Source organism: Equus quagga, chromosome 1, assembly GCF_021613505.1.
Source record: "Equus quagga isolate Etosha38 chromosome 1, UCLA_HA_Equagga_1.0, whole genome shotgun sequence".
NCBI classification, from domain to species: Eukaryota; Metazoa; Chordata; class Mammalia; order Perissodactyla; family Equidae; genus Equus; species Equus quagga.
Genome location: NC_060267.1, coordinates 164,981,621 through 164,998,699, shown reverse-complemented (window position 1 = coordinate 164,998,699; position 17,079 = coordinate 164,981,621). Strand labels below are relative to the sequence as shown.

The following is a 17,079-nucleotide window of genomic DNA, read 5'->3' as shown; positions in this document are numbered from 1 at the left end:
GATTAATAGGAGAGCTGGAATTTGGTCCCACTTCATTCTGACTTCCAAGTCCATGTTCTTTTCTCTTTTCTTCACTGCTTCAATCTTCACAGAGACAGTCCAGTGAAGGAAGAAGCTAAGGGGAATCTGAAAGGAAGGGTCATTAAAAGGGATCAGAGAGGGCCTTGCAGGACAGGGAAACAGCTTGAGCAAATGCCTTTAGAGGTGAAATTGAAGATAGATTATTTATGGGGATTGTGAGAGGAAGGACTAGATTAGAGCCAGAGATAACATGGGGTACGAGTACTGGAAAACAACGTGGGCCAGAGTAGAGTAGGCTTTGAAAGGACAGGAAATTCTTGATGCTCTAAGGCAGCCCTCTTCCTAGAACTTCCGGTGATGATGGAAATGTTCTGTATCTGGGCTGTGCAGTGTATTAGCTACTACTTACACGTTGTCCTTTGAATGCTTGAAGTGTGACTAAGGAACTGCTGACTTTAAGGTTTTTTAATTTGAATTATCACATGTGGTTAGTGCCTACCATATGGACAGTATAGTTCTAGGGAATATGTAGCCATTGACAGTTTTTGATCAGGTATGTGACCTGGTGAAAGTATTGATTAAAGAATATTAATTTCAAGTTGATTTGGAAGGAAAAGTATTGATAAGTATTCAGAATGCATCCTCTCTTAGAAAATGCATGATATAACTAATAAAAATATGGTAACACTAGGGCTGGCTGGTGGTGCAGTGGTTAAGTTGGTGCGTTCCAATTCAGTGGCCTGGGGTTTGCCAGTTCGGATCCTGGGTGCAGACCTACGCACAGCTTGTCAAGCCATGCGGTGGTAGGCGTCCCACAAATAAAGTAGAGGAAGATGGGCACAGATGTTAGCTCAGGGCCAGCCTTCCTCAGCAAAAAAGAGGAGGATTGGCAGCAGATGTTAGCTCAGGGCTAATCTTCCTCAAAAAAAAAAGTGATAAAACTGTTTTGCAACTATATCTTCTGTTTATTTTTAATAGGGGCTGCGATTTATCCAACTGAAAAATCCTTGGAGTCATTTACGTTGGAAAGGAAGATACAGTGAAAATGATGTAAAAAACTGGACCCCAGAGTTGCAAAAATATTTAAACTTTGATCCTCGAACAGCTCAGAAAATAGACAATGGTAAACATATCTTTTTAACTTTAATACCATTTGATCTCTAATTAACGTGCTTTAACAGTATGAAATGTACTTAAATGACCTAAGTCGTTTATCATTAAGATATTTTTTAGATTAACAAAGACATCTCATTTTCAGGAATATTTTGGATTTCATGGGATGATCTCTGCCAGTATTATGATGTGATTTATTTGAGTTGGAATCCAAGTCTTTTTAAAGAATCAACATGTATTCACAGGTAACTTTTGCACATTTCAGAATATGCTTTATAGTGGTCTTCACTTTTTTCATTTAAAATGTAATGATTAGGAAAACTAGTATTCTCTCTTTGTGTCATGCCTATGATAACTATCATGTAATAGTTATTTTCTTTATATTCTTCTTTGGTTATGCCAAAAATTTTAAAAACATAAAACCTGATAACTTAAATGTATTTGAAATACAACACTTTGAAAAGTAATGTTATATTTTAGTTCTGAGAAATTTAATTACTGCCGTTTTTGTTGACTTTATCTTTTAGTACTTGGGATGCTAAGCATGGACCTGTGAAAGATGTGTATAGCCTGGCCAACAACCCTCAGTACAAATTGGAGGTGCAGTGTCCACAAGGAGGCGCTGCAGTTTGGGTTTTGCTTAGTAGACACATAACAGACAAGGTACTGATCCCTTCTTATGATATTCCGTACAGAAATGTTTTAAATCTAATTAGACCTTGTGACAAAATATGTAATTTGATCACAAGCCTGTTTCATTTGTATAGGTGGTTTGAAAATAGTGTTTTCTTAGATAAATATTTTCCTCTAAGGAAATTTATAATTTGTAATCAGACACTTAAAATCTTGTTCAGAAATCATCTATGAAGAAAAACATGAGGGAGTTTGTGTTTTTTAGTAAGGGTTTTGGGGTTTATTATATATGCTTTAGATCTTAAGACTATTTAACATTAAAATATGCTGACGGGGGTTTGGAAATGTTGAGTCATTAGGTCTGTTTCTATAAAGGGTAACCGTAATCTTAATAGCCTCAGAGTCTTATTTAATATATTACTTCATACAGTGTGGTCATCTATTGAAATAGTTTAATTCACAGAAAAGTTTTTTATAGCACAAAGCTGAAATAAATGCTCTTAAAAGTAGGTTTTTTTTTTTTTTTCCACTTAAGAGCACTGAACCCATTTTCCTAATAACTACTTTGGATTCTTTGTGCTTTTAGGATGATTTTGCAAATAATCGAGAATTTATCACAATGGTTGTATACAAGACTGATGGAAAAAAAGTTTATTACCCAGGTATGTTTAGTAGACAAACATTTAAACAAACATCAAAATTTTATTTACATGACTAAGTTGAAAACTGACATTTTATGTAGGTAATATGCAAAAATAATTATGCTAGTAGACTAATAGAAACCACTCAAACAGATGGGTTGGTATTATGCTATTTGTGTGTTATATTTTGATTTGTTTTTAATTTAGAGACCTCAGGAAGTTGGGATTTCTGTATTCTTGCACATTGCTGTCAGAGTTTTATTTTTAAAACTTAAGCCATATCTTTTTTTTTTCCCCAAGATTGGCACCTGACCTGACATCTGTTGCCAATCTTCTTTTTTTTTTCCTCTTCTTCTCCCCAAAGCCCTCCAGTACGTAGTTGTATGCTATTCTAGTTGTAGGTCTGTCTGGCTCTGCGATGTGGGATGCCATCTCAGCAATGGCCTGATGAGCAGTGGTGATCAAAAATTCTCGAGCCAGCCCTGATGGCCTAGTAGTTAAAGTTCAGCACTCTCACACTCAGTTCCTGGGCACAGAACCACACCACTCACTTGTCAGTAGCCATGCTGTGGCGGCGGCTCACATAGAAGAACCAGAAGGACTTACGACTAGAATATACAACTATGTACTGGGGCTTTGGGGAGGGAAAAAAAAAAATGAGGAAGATTGGCAACAGATATTAGCTCAGGGAGAATCTTTCCCAGCAAAAATAAATAAATAAATAAAAGATTTTAAAAATTCTCTGGTTTTCCATGAACTCTTGGATAAAATCCAAGCTCTTCGGCATGATGTATAGGCTTTTTAAATTCTGGCCTTAACCGTCCTGTCCCCCTTTATTCCATGTCCCAGCTTTTCACAGTCCCTCAGTGAGGTATTGGCTACTCCTGAACACACCACGCCCCTGTTGCTTCTCTTTTCACACAGTTTCTTCTGCCAAGAATCTTTCTCCTCCCTGCTCTCTACTCAGTTAATTCTTTTCACCCTATTCTGCGTCATGGACATGGTGCAGATCCAGCTTATATGTTATTTCATCCGTGAAAACCTTTCTGCCAGGCAAAGTGAATCTTTCCCTCTGCAGGGCTCCTGAGGCATTTAACATATTATATTGAAACCACTTTGCATTCAAATTCAAAATTTGTATCACTTAGTTGGGGAGACAGATAGTAAGCAAAAAAAAAAAATCAGGTAATGATACGTGTGTAAAGAAATAAACAGGGTCACATGTTAGTGACTGGTTGGTTGCTTTGGTTGGGTGGCCATGGAAGGCCTCTTTGAGAAGCGATAAGAGGGACTCTGAATGACAAACAGGAATCAGTCATGCAAAGAAATAAAGGGAAAACCATTACAGGCAGAGGGAACAGCAAGTACAAAGACTCTAAAATGAGAAGATTGGTGTTTTCTAGGAACAGAAAAAGGCCAGTAGGCCTGGGGAAGTTTGTATCAGAAGAGGTCGGAAAGGTATGCAGGGTCAGATCACATGAGGTTCTGTAAGCCGCAGGAAAGGGTTTGGATTTTGTTCTACATGTGATGAGAAATCTCTGGAGGGTCTTAATCAGGAAAATGACATGATCTGATTGTTTTTTGAGAACATTTTTTGTAGAACATATTGGAGGGGGCAAAAAATGGAAGCAAAGAAACGAGTTAGGTGCTTTTGATTTATGTGATAAATGGTGGTGGTTTGAACTTAAGAGGGTAGGAGTGGAGATAAGGAAGAGTGGACAGATTTGGGTTTCAGTATGATTGTCAGGACTTGTTGAGTTGATCTAGAGAGCAAAGAATGATTCCTAATTTTTTGGCTTAAGCAATAGGAAGCTGTAACGTTTACTCAGATGGGTAAGAGTTGGTAGGGGCAGCAGATTTGTTGTGGAGTAAAATCAGAAGTTAATGTTTGGTTTTATTAAATTTGAGATGCCTATTAGATATCCAAGTGAAGATGCTGAGTAGGCAGTTGAATTTTTGAGTCGACTTCTGGGATAAGGTTAGGACTTTAGGTACAGATTGAGGTGTCAGGGACATGTAGATGGCATTTGAAGATAGGGCTGGATATGTCACTATATATATAGCATATATATGTGGAGAGAGTTGTAGGTACAGAGATGAACACTCAGGACCTTCCCCCCTGGACTCTGACATCTTAAGGTTGAGCAGAGGGAAAGTTATCACAAAAGAATTTGAACAGAGTACCTGATGAAATAGAGTAAGGTTTCACATGACCCAAGGCAAGAAAATGTTTCATGAGGGAAAGAGTGGACAACTGCATCTATTGCTATTTTAGAGGTCAGTAAGATAGAGAAGAGACAATTGGACTTAGCATCCTCGCAGTCATTGTTGACCTCAACAAGAAAAGAGTTGGTGGAGAGGTGGGCTAGAAGACCAGTTGGAGTGTTTGAGAAGAGACTGTGAGGTAGGGAAGCAATTACTGAGAGTTCTTTCAAGAAGGCTGTGCAGAGAAATGGGCAGTGATGGGGGAGATGGGATCAAAGGTGGTTTTGTTAAGTCTTGTTTTGTTTAATTAGAGGAAAACATGGCATTCTTCCCCATTACACTTGTGTTGAGGGCAGGCACTGATTCTTTTCAGTCGATATCCCTAGATATTCTGCATAGACATGGCACATAGTAGGTCCAAGGTTAATGTCAAGTTAAACTGGCGAGATCTTCCATTTTCCGCATGTTGGTCATTATGTAACTGAAAGAGCGCAAAAGTTGTGAGTATATTCCTAGCGCTAAGATGTTATTTGGCTTTTGAATTTCAAATATATTTGTTACTCTTTTTACTTGGATTTTTTTAATAGTGATCCCTCTGTTACACATAGTGATTTTCAGCTTTTCAGAGTACTCTCTGGTTTATAGATTCATTTTTGTCACAACACTCTGAGGTAAATAACACAGGCCTTATTGTTCCCCATCTGACAGAAGAGTAAACTGAGACACAGAAACGTTAAAACCCTGTCTAGCGTCACAGACATGCCCATTCTTTTTCTCTTCACACTAGATCTCACCACCTCTAGGCATTAGAGACGTATTACCTGTTTGAGAGACTAAAAGGTTTAGTTTTTCTAATAGATTACAAGCTAAATAAGCTAAGTGATACAGCGTTGATCTTAAATACCAAATCTTAGTAGTGACCTGCATGAAATGGTTTTATTGTATCAGCTTTGATTGATGAGACTGTCAAAGAATATATCAAGCAGCATTGTTCATAATAGCAAAATATTGGAAATAATCTGAATATACAGAATGTCTGAATAACTAGATGGGAGTATAGATAAAATGGGTCATATTCATACGATGGAATATTATACCAGCAGTTTTAAAAGGAAAAAACCGTATCTATTTAACAACATGCATCTTAAAAACATGTTGAGTGAAAAATGAAAGATATGAAAGACGTGTACTATATTTTTTAGATATATGCTTACAGAAATATCATTTATGCGTGCATTTTTATGGATGTGTGTGTTAAAGTCTGAAAAGATGTCCATCACATCCGTCAGAGTGGAACGGAATAAGACTAAGGGTGGTGGTCTAAAGGGACTCAATTTTATAGAGAAGCTAGTAGGACCAAAAAAAATGTTAATTCTGAATGGTGGGGACCATAGATACATTTTCGTATACTACTTTGTATCTTTTAAAAGATAAAAAAGAAGCTAATCCTGACTTTAAAATCCTCTCCTGGGAAAAAATGCAGCAGAGGGCAGCTCACAGGGGTTATCTTCTGCCTCACTGACTGTATTCCAAAGATTGCTTTTGCTTATTAGAAACTATTCCATGTTAAAGTTTTAAATTGAAATTTCATGGTACTAATTAGAAATGGTACTACTTCTTTAGTACCATTATATTTTATAGAATTAGTTAAGAGGATATCCATCCATTTAGTTATAAAACTTAAATTTAAAAACTAAAGTCTCCTTTTCTGTAAACCTGCTTATTTGCAGCTGACCCACCTCCATACATTGATGGGATTCGAATTAACAGCCCTCATTATTTGACCAAGATAAAGCTGACCACACCTGGAACCCATACCTTTACCTTAGTGGTTTCTCAGTATGAAAAACAGAACACAATCCATTACACAGTCCGGGTAAGTAAATCAACATACAATAACAGAACACCGTAACATAAACATCATGTGCTCTGCTTTGTAAGTGGGATTATCTATAGAAAAAGTTTATTTCTGAAAATTAGTTCTCTATGTATTTTTGTGTGTATCTGTATATGAATTCAGTATTAAATTATGATGCTTCCTGCAGAAAATAATGCTTTTGAAAAGTAATATTTTATTTTGAATGAACATTTTAGTTTTCAGAGTAATAGTTTAGTCCTGAGGTAACATGGTATGTTGGACTAAAAAATTCAGTTTCAGAGCAAGCAATAAAAGCTCCTTTAGCCTACATAATACTTTTATTGACTTAAGAAAGATGACTTTGAACTTAGTGAAAGGGAATCGATCACCTCTAAACCCATTGCTCTTATGTAGCTGGGAAGGTCATTGTAATTTAGTTCTGCATAGATTTGTTTGCCATAGATCAGTAAAGAAGCTCAATTTGAATAGATTTTTAGTGATGAAAGGGCCATTGGGAGCTGTTTCCACCCTTTCCTTCTTCAGATGCAGAAGCTGAGGCCTAGAGGGATTGTGACTTGTCCTGGTCACACACAGTTAGTAGCAGAGAAACCACGACCAGATCCCTAGCTTCCCAGTTCCCTGTGCATTAGACCTGACTCGATACCCGGCTGCCTACTGGTATCAAAAATAATGACTTTTATATATGCCAACTCATTTTTTAGTCTTCCAATATATTTTTTTATCACCTTGGTGTTTTCATGAGTAAAACTTTATCTGTACAATGAATTTTTTTTATCACCTTGGTGTTTTCATGAGTATAAACTTTATCTGTACAATGAATTTTTTTGGAATCTAGGTATATTCAGCATGCAGCTTTACTTTTTCAAAGATTCCTTCACCGTACACCTTATCAAAACAGGTAAGAGAATTCTTTGGGTCATAATCTTAGAGAAATCTTAGAATTCTCTTGCTTTTTCTCCTTTTTGCCTTTTCTTTACATTTCTTACCAAGTAAAAACCTTCTGGGACTTGACAGGAATATAAGGGGAATGTAAGGAGCCTCCAGTCTGGGTTGGAATACAAGATCTTCAGGGAGTAACAGTAAGTGGTTCTGGGGGAGGAAATAGACTCAGAGAGAGAAGATTAATGCAAACTCTCGTCATTAGGGAAGGCCATGTGAATGAACCTTTAAAGTAGAATTTGAGATTGGCTTTGCAGGGTAGGCTCAATGTGTAGAGGAAGATTTGGGGGAGATTCTTGGCAGGGAGAACAACACACTTGAGGACTGAGAGCTGGAGATGGGAAGTTAGTGTGCAGCAAAGTAGCATGACTGAAATGGAGAGTCCACTCGGTGGCCATTAAAGACTGGAGAGGGGGTGGAACCAGAGTGGAGAGATGCCTTTGAAAGATGCAAAGGAGTTTTGTCTTTAAAGTAGAATTGGAAAATGTGAAGTTTTGTTAATACAAAAACTTTGTTTTATTAGATTAATGGAAAATGGAGTGGTCAGAGTGCTGGAGGATGTGGAAATTTCCAAGAGACTCACAAAAATAACCCCATCTACCAGTTTCATATAGAAAAGACTGGGCCATTATTGATTGAGCTACGAGGACCAAGGTTTGTGATAACTTTCTTAAATTAATAATGTTATATTAAAAATAAGCTTAGTGGAACAGAATAGGGTTTTGAAACAGACCTATGCATATATACACACTTGATTTATGATAAAGATGGCATTGCAGAAGAGGGAGGAGAAGATATCCTGTTCACTAAATGGGGCTGGAATAATTGAGTATCCAGGTACCAAAAAGGTAATTAGACCCCTCTCAAATCACATCTAAAAAAATCAATTCCAGTTGGATTACTAATACAGGAGATATCTTAATAACCTCAGGAAAAGGAAAGATTTCACAAAGAGCACATAAAAAGAACAAAGACAGCAGTTTTTGAAAAGTAAAAACTTGAACAGACTTGTACGAGACAATCCAAGTGGCCAATAAACTAAGCCAGAAATTTGAAGCAACCCACAAGTTCACCAGTGGCATTTAAGATTATAACATAGTCATATGAAAGAGTTCTACGTAACAATGAAAGTGACAGCTACCCACAAATAAGTCTTAAAAACAAGGCAGAGCAACAGAAGCCACACACAACAGAATATCTACTGTATGGTTCCATGTATACGAAGTCAAGAAGAGGCAAAATGAAACTGTCTTAGGTAGTCAGACTAGACACAAAGCAAGAAAGTGATGACCGTAAGTTAGCTCTGTGGGGTAGGAGAAGGGAGTCTCCAAGGGACTTCTCTGGTGCTGAGAGGGTTTTGTTGGTCTCAGTGGGATAACCCAGGTGTGTGTTTGCTTTACAAATAATTTGATGCCCTGTATGTTTTTTTGTTTGCTTGTTTGTTCTTAAAGATTGGCATCTGAGCTAACAACTGTTGCCAATCTTTTTTTTTTTTTTTGCTTTTTCTCCCCAAATCCCCCCAGTACATAGTTGTATATTTTATTTGTGGGTCCTTCTAGTTGTGGCATGTGGGACACCGCCTCAATGTGGCCTGATGAGCGGTGCCATGTCCGCCCCCAGGATCCGAACCAGCAAAACCCTGGGCCGCCCAAGCGGAGTACGAGAACTTAACCACTAAGCCACAGGGCCAGCCCCTATATATTTGTTTTGTGTACATTGTTTGTTTTATTTCACAATTTAAAAAGGTTTAAAAAATACAGAGAATACAAAAATAGTACTAACTTTTAAATAAAACTAGGCTTAATTTTGTCTCCCTTACAAACTAATTCAAAAAACACTAACAGTCCTTTAGATATGCTTAGGCTATTTTCCCACAAAATCATTTTTAAAACCTTTACCAGTTTGATGGGTAAAATAAGGTATCTAATTGCTCTTTTATATTTAATTTCTAGATTGAACATGTAAAAATGTTTGACAGTGTGTATTTTTTTCCCTTTATTGCCTATTCATGTCTTCTGCACATTTTTATGTTGGAATTGTCATATTTTTCTTAATTGTAAGCATATTGAATAAGGGTATGTATGTAAGGATATTAACTCATTCACCTATTTGCAAGAATTTTTCCCAGATTGTCATTAAATTTTTTTTCATGTAGAAAAAAATTTTCATTTTAAAGTAATCAAATCTGTCTTTTCTGGTTTATTTTGCTGTGGGCAGGAAATCTCACCCCAATATCAAATTTTCACCGTATTTTCTTCAAATTCTTTTATGGTTTTATTTTTTACATTGTTTTTTAATCCATATAGAATATATTTTCATATTTAGCGTGAAAGACAACTTGAACAGAGTTCTAAATTTGTCACCTCATCATCTAAATAAATAATCCTTTCCATACTGATTTGGAATACCATATCTACTATATGCTAATTACTTCCATAAATTTAGATTTTATTTCAGGGCTCTCTCTCCTCTTCCACTTTTTTTGCTTAATACAATGACAATATTTTATCATTTAAATTTAACATTATTCCCCAGGAGCCTGTGGTAAAAATACAGTTTCTTCTACGGTAAGTTTAATAAAATATTAATCTTTTTATGGCCTCAGTTTAAAAATATAAACGGTGTTTTGTCTAATTAAAACTAGTATGCATTTGTTTCAGAGTGCTCTTTCCTCCTGCTAAAGCTTTAGAAAGCAGATACTTGATTTAATGGTACATCTGCGCTTTAGGTGTAGTTATTTTTTAGGTCTGTATGTATTTGAGACTACTTAATAACAGCACTACTTCTGTTCCTTTTTACTACTAGGCAATATAGTGTTGGATTTGAGGTTGTAACCGTTTCTGTGGTGGGAGATCCTGGGCCCCATGGCTTTCAGAGGAAATCGAGTGGTGATTATAGGTAATGTCGGCATTTGATTGTATCTGATTTATACTTGACTTTCTGTGGCATCATCATTAAATATTGTTCTCATTTTCTCTGAATATAGGTGTGGGTTTTGCTACCTGGAATTAGAAAATATACCTGCTGGGATCTACAATATCATTCCCAGTACTTTTTTGCCTAAACAAGAAGGACCTTTTTTCTTGGACTTTAATAGTATTATCCCCATCAAGACAACACAGCTTCAGTGATGGAGAAATCTCAACAATGACTGGATTTTATGCTTACCAAATATCAACTCTTCAAATGAAGACACCAAGCTCCAGGACACTACACACAATAATCAGAATACAATCAGATCTCTAAAAACATTACAGTGGCATCTGGTGCTCAAGTCATGGTGTTTAGTGAGAACTGTATATAGTCAGAATTCCCCTAAATCTTTTAGAAGTACCATTTACATGGTTTTGTGTATATATGGAGTTGGCTTGCATTTAGGGGCCATACTGTATATTAAAGATTAGACTCGGCACTGTGAGTTGCCTTTGCTAAGAGGGAACAGAGACCGGCTGAGGGACGTGACTCATGGAATGGAACGGTCAGCTGGTGTGATCCTCTGAGACACTTCCATTGTGTTTGTCTCGTTGGCAGAGCATGTTGTAAGTTAAACCTGCTTGTGTTGTGATTCTACGTCTTGGGCAACTAATTACCAAATGAACCATGTCATCATAACAGATTTTAACTTTGCATTATGACTTAAATGTTTATTGCCCAGATGTTACAAAAAAATAAAGCTTTAAGAAATACTAATTAGCATGAAGCTACTCATGCTTAAGAATGAAGGTTGTTGAAGTTAGATACCTGACTCCCATTGACTCATGTAAAGAGAACTGAGGTATATTCACTATTCTTATTTTTTATCGCGTTCATGAAGTAGTAATCTGAGACACTGATGACATTACAACTTAGTGTGTATAGTCTTTTTTTAAATTGCTCTGTAGTTCAGTGCTCTTATAGTAGCAACACTGAAGAAAATACAATTGAGAATTTAATATATGGCAGTTAAGGTTGCGTTCAGAAAAACTGCCAGTATACTACTGTCATATGTAAATTCCCAGTTTACATAAAAATCCATCAGCAGAATGATGCTCAACATTTTAAAGATCTGAAAATAAGATGGAATTTTTTTCCTTGTCTCTACTTTATAATTATCAAAACTTATTTTGTATTTCTACTACCTTTAATTAAAATAAAATGTTTATACTTATGGAAACTGCATACTTTAATGTAGAGAAATTGATTATTAAAGGTCTTCATCTAGTATGTTCCACCTAAAAGAGAAACGAGAACTCGTTATTTACATGAAAATTCAAGCTTCAGCAACAAAAATCTGTTCTTTTACATTCCGAATAGTGGTAGATTGTTATACTAAGGAGATTTCACTTTTGTAGATATTTAGTGCTTTCTTTTTAGTATATTAATTTCACGTGGGTTAATTTTTCTGTGGCCCTTTACACAAAAATCTAAAGCATACGAGGTATATTTATTATAAATACATGATTTGAACCTCTGTGTTAAAGATCTTGTACAGGATGAAAACTGAAATAAGACCTAATCACTGCCCTTGAAACTCTAACGGAGGAGACCTGGATAGGCACAATTTCAGACAGCGTGTTGAATTCTACACTGGAGCTCCAAACACGGTGCTGCAGAGGTATAAATAAGGGAAAGATTCATTTTGGCTGAACCAATATAGAAGAAAGTCTGATTCTCAACTGAGTACACATGAGAATCACCTGCAGAACTTATACAAGTCCAAGGCCCATGTACCCCAAATCAAATCAATCTCTGGGGCTAAGACCAGAGAGCAGTATTTTTGAGTCTCCTAGGAGATTCCAACATGCAGAGACTGAGAACCACTCCTCCAACATAACCATCTTCTCCTTATTTTCCCGACACTGTCTCCCCTTGTTGCTCGGCTTTAGTAGAGCGAAAGTGGAATTCTAATTCAAACCTTAGTCATCGGGGCTTAAATTAATAGGATCCAGGACCTTAACTGAAAATAAGAACAAATGACCACTGTATTCCATGCTCTTCCTTATAGCAAGAAGGTTACCTAGAAGAGAAGATTTCTGCAACACCAGGATTTCTTATTTGAAGTCAACAGAAAGACCTTTTCTTAAGCCATTTTTATTACACTCAAGGTATTAAGACAAGTACAAAATAACCTTATAATTAGGATACTGTATCAGTCATTAAAAAAGGAGAAAACACTACAGTATGAAGAGATTTACAAATGACTAAAATATACAAGCTGCGTCAAAATTAACAGACAACTTGAAATGGGATTGCTTTTCTTTGAGAAATGCTAACTTTTTTAACAAAAAAGGACAAGTAAAATACAGTGTTTTAAATGTGTGTAACCATGAAAACATTAAGGATAAGCAGTCTTAACACTATTAGCATAACACTCCATTGCTTCTATTCAACAGCCTTTGCCAGCACATGCCTACTCCCCTTCCTAGCTTTAGGGAACAGTTTCCTCTAAGAAATACTAGTGCAGCATAACCCTTAAAGAATTGTTTATTTTTAAAGTTACAACCTACAGAGAAATTAACACCTTGTCAGTCTAGATATAACAGTGGCAACCATTCTTCACATGCACTTCTCAGAATAAGTCCCCTTGGCTGGTAGGATGCGGTTTATGCGATGGAACCTTCTCTCTCAGCCACGAATCCCCTTCTAAGAAATATCCCTGCTACCCTCTTCCCCCCATCCCCACACTGGCATTCACCTTTCCCACCCCAGAAAGTGCTGTTCATGGTAACCTCCGGAGAAAATGGTTTTCTTGGGTGTCCCAGCATACACACTTTTTAAAAAGCCCCTTCTGAACACCAGAGAGGATGAAAAGGAATAGTGTTCTTGGATTTTTTTAAGCCTTCACAGGGTCAAAAAGGTGTGTTCTTAAGATTTGAGTTTTGTCCTTGTGTTGTTTTTGTCTTTTCATTTAGATCCCCTGGGATATAAAGGAGAGAACATCTCCATTTTCCCAAACAAACAGGGTGAGAGAAGGGAAAGAGAAGCGAGCTGTTGACCCCCATTTGGCTCAGCTTCCCAGCCCCTCTTCTGGCTCAGGTGCTTTCCTGGGAACTAGTTATTGCTTCCATAACACTGTTTCCGGTAACACTCCACAAGGCTGTGACCTGGGCACAGTGCACCTGCAACACCACCTCTGCTCTGAAAGAACCAGCCAGCCCAAGAGCGCTCCCAGAAGAAAGACCGTCAGCCCTCAAGGTCACTGAAACTTCGTTAGTGCAGTTTAGAGTAAACGCTTAAGATTTGGCATATATTAAATGATTATTGGCACAATGTTCTCCGTACAGTTTCAGGTATAAATTTCGATATGCACTTGGGCCCGGGCCTTGGATGGATCAGCCGATCTGCACGACTTTTAGGTCAGCAAGAATGCCGTCTCTTCCCTTTGCGCACTGGAGGGAGAGCCGCTTCATCCTGCTCTCCAAGGCCTGGCCCTCAGGGGAGCTGCTGCTTTGGCTCTTGCCACCACCACTGCTGTTGCTGAGACCCCGATTGTTGTTGGCTTTGTCACTCGTTTTATTCTCTGCCCCTTCTGCCCTGTCTCCTACAGAAATGTAAAGATTATTAAGTGAGTATTGACAATTCCAACAGTCCCTTGAGCCCAGCCAATCAGCCAGCTCAGCCCTCCAGAATCTGCCAGTGTTGCCCCACCACGCGCACCGCAGAGGGTCCTCCATCATGGAGGTGCTTACTGCTCTTAGTCCTCAAGGAGCTGCACGTATTCCTCATTTGTAGAGGAACTTTGTCATACTCATCCAACAGCTGGGAAACAGAAACTCTCCAGCATGTGCTTGTCAAGAGGACTGTTGTGATGAGAGACACAGAACCCAAGCTGTACTTTAAAGAGGCTGGTCAGGAGCGGAGCCAGGACCCCCCAGAACAGCACTTGGAAACCATCTCCGTGATCAACCCCGACAGCACATTCACAGAGACCCAGTAACGCAGCGCTGGGGGCTCCAAGACCCAGCCAAGGTCTAGAACAGTGCAGAGATCTGGCTGCAAAGGCAGCGAGTTATCCGGGACAGGCACTACTGGTGAGAGGGCTGCGACTCACCTCGTTCTACCTCACACTCAGGGGAGGAGGCCCCACTGCATTCGCTTCGAGGGCCCAACACCGGGAACATCAGCCCAAACTCTGACAGGGACACGGGGCTTGGCAGATCCAGGCTCCCAGGCCTCGCGACCGCAGGGAATCGGTCGGGCATCTCGGATGGGCTCGTTGGTCCTGAACTAAAGCTGGACACAGACTGGGTTTCTGAGTCATCTTCAGACACAAAGTTGCTGCAGTTGTCATCTTCAAAGGCCTCAGAGGCCACTAGGATGAGAGAGAACACCAGTCACACAGGGTTGGACACAGAGGAACCTAGTTCCTTAAACACCTCCAGAAGTGTTTGCTGCTGGCAGGCAGTGGGACACGGCATGGGGACGGCAGAATCTCTGCCACCGTGGGCCCCTAATAAAAGGAACATGACCCTCCAAGCCTGCTTGACCAGACAGTACGGCAGCTGGGAGGGAAGCAGTTGCATCCATGGATATCCAGTGTCTTTACAATAAGGTTCTAGTCCCTGCCCTAGAAGTCAGTGTCACCAGACACTGTGTAACGGCGGAAGATGAACGCAGCCTCAGATCAGGGGCTTTCTCCGCTCCAGTCCCCAAACAGAAACACACGTCCGCAGCAAGAGGGCCGGCCCCTTGTAACGCATCCTGAACAAAGCCTGTCAGACTCAAGGGCTGTCTTCTTCCGCAGTAGAACAGGAGCTGCTGGAAGAAACAGCCCTGCGGGGAGTATCTGTTGGGACCTTTATCTTCCAGGTGACTTCTGATCTCATAAAGGACACACTCAGGCCCACCTAGATCACTATTTGCTGGGAAAGAACAACATTCCTTTACAGTGCTCCGTAGCTTGTGCCTCACTTATCTTGTGGACCAGCATAGCCGAGGCCCAGAGACCTGTCATTCTTGTGGTTTGAAAGCCACTTCAGCCTTTAACTGTTTCCCCTCAGCCTGCAGGTAATCCTGCTTCTTATTAGATCTTTTATCTTCTACTCCTCTTTTCTCCTCCCTCATTTTGAACACAGCCTTGTGGCATCCCCTACCATAAACGAGAGGACACCATAAGTGAGGAGTACTGTAATGCCGGGGACAGAAAATGGACTCAGATCCGAACTCAGATCCTAGCTCTACTACTTGGAGCCTTGGTCCAGTTACTTAACCTCTCTGAACTTCATGTTCCTTTCCATACACAGCTGATGAGACGAAGTATATTAAAGTACCTCACACATCATCAATGCTCAAATTATAGTTTCCTTTTCCTTTACTTGGGCCTGGCACTTAAATGTTTGTTGACTGAATTAAAGAACACCTGAGAAAGGAGCTTGGGAAAGAGCCAACAGGGATTATTCCACAGAAAAGAAGAAGAAGGGAAGTGTGCAAAAACAGTGCCAGAAAGGTTGTAACATAGATGGAATCACGTCAAACCTCGACGTTTCCAGGTGGCCCTGGAAGCTCTCCATAGTCAGACACCAGTGAGGGCCACCGTTTGCAGAGTGCTTACTGGGTGCCAGCATTGTTTCATGTAATCCTAACCACCACTTGACACAGTAGATAGAAGCAACTATGAGCCTTGAATGATGTACTCAATCTCAGGAGTGAAAGTGTAACATTTTCCCGACTCATTTGACCACGGAATCCTGACTCTGAAGATCACAGTGTTCCACAAAACCTGGGAAGCCACCAGAAATAGCCCTCAGGCCTGCCTGAATCTCTGAGGCTCCTCCATGATGGCGAGACAGCCCTGGAAGCAGATGACACAAGCCGCGTCATCTCCTGCTTGTGCACGAGCCCCCAACTCACCAGAAACGGCGTCCGGCTCAGGCTTGCCCCCCGTCAGGTCCTCCACGGACGTGCTGCTGCCCTCGGCCCCGACGCCACAGCCGCGGGGCCCCATGGCGCTGGAACGCCGCCGCTCGTGGATCTCGTCTGAGATCATCTCCAGGTTCTTCAGGGCTGTCTTATACTCGCCTTTCGCCAGGGCCAGTTTGGCCTGCAGGTCGTCCACGGTCTTCTTCAGTTGCTGGTCAGGAGAACGAGAGGCCCGGTAAACAAAGGCCGCCTACCGGCCTTGCGATGCTTTTGAAAGACAGTTTCAAGTACATTTTCTACCCATCACTCCACTCCAAAGACCTTCCCAAGACATGACCGAGGACCTGATTCCTCTTATCACAGCTATCCCTGCACCAGATAAAAGCAGCCACCACCCCCCAGCTCCCGTCCAGGCGACAAACTCAAACTCCAGTACCCAGAAACTATCACAGCAGAATAAATCCCAACAGGGAAGCAGCAGGGGGTGTCAAACTCACACAGGAGCCCCAAGTCTACCATCTGGTCCCCCGTACCGTGGTACTCACACTTGGGCTTGCATCAGCACGCCCCGTGGGATGCTGCCGGTCCTTGGTAGCACCCTGAGAACCACTGCCCCAGTACAAGACAGAAAGGGACTCGAGGATTCAGAGACCACTGAGGACCCAACCAAGGCCAGAAAACACCGTCAAGGATGTCTCTCTCTCCACTCTCCTCTTGTAGCAAATGCCTCATTTGAAAGCCTGCTGCCACAAGAACTGGGGCTTTGAATGCAGGAAAATCCCATCAGCTACAAAGCCAAAAGCCACACGT

The 17,079-nt window shown here is 40.1% G+C and overlaps 2 protein-coding genes across 2 annotated transcripts in view; one reads left to right on the top strand and one right to left on the bottom strand.

Annotated features, from left to right (window-relative positions):
* Positions 1-12,647, top strand: part of CAPN7 (calpain 7) — a 38,927-nt gene extending 26,280 nt beyond the window's left edge. The window contains exons 13-21 of the mRNA XM_046652810.1: positions 1,000-1,144; positions 1,280-1,379; positions 1,662-1,797; positions 2,354-2,429; positions 6,344-6,489; positions 7,328-7,390; positions 7,955-8,085; positions 10,237-10,329; positions 10,418-12,647. Of these exons, the coding sequence (XP_046508766.1) occupies positions 1,000-1,144; positions 1,280-1,379; positions 1,662-1,797; positions 2,354-2,429; positions 6,344-6,489; positions 7,328-7,390; positions 7,955-8,085; positions 10,237-10,329; positions 10,418-10,562 (1,035 nt within the window). The 3' untranslated portion in view covers positions 10,563-12,647. The remainder of the gene's footprint in view (positions 1-999; positions 1,145-1,279; positions 1,380-1,661; positions 1,798-2,353; positions 2,430-6,343; positions 6,490-7,327; positions 7,391-7,954; positions 8,086-10,236; positions 10,330-10,417) is intronic.
* SH3BP5 (SH3 domain binding protein 5) overlaps positions 12,484-17,079 on the bottom strand; it is a 70,348-nt gene continuing 65,752 nt past the window's right edge. Inside the window, exons 7-9 of the mRNA XM_046652815.1 lie at positions 16,261-16,480; positions 14,462-14,722; positions 12,484-13,951 (exon numbers count right to left, since the gene is read on the bottom strand). Of these exons, the coding sequence (XP_046508771.1) occupies positions 13,743-13,951; positions 14,462-14,722; positions 16,261-16,480 (690 nt within the window). The 3' untranslated portion in view covers positions 12,484-13,742. The remainder of the gene's footprint in view (positions 13,952-14,461; positions 14,723-16,260; positions 16,481-17,079) is intronic.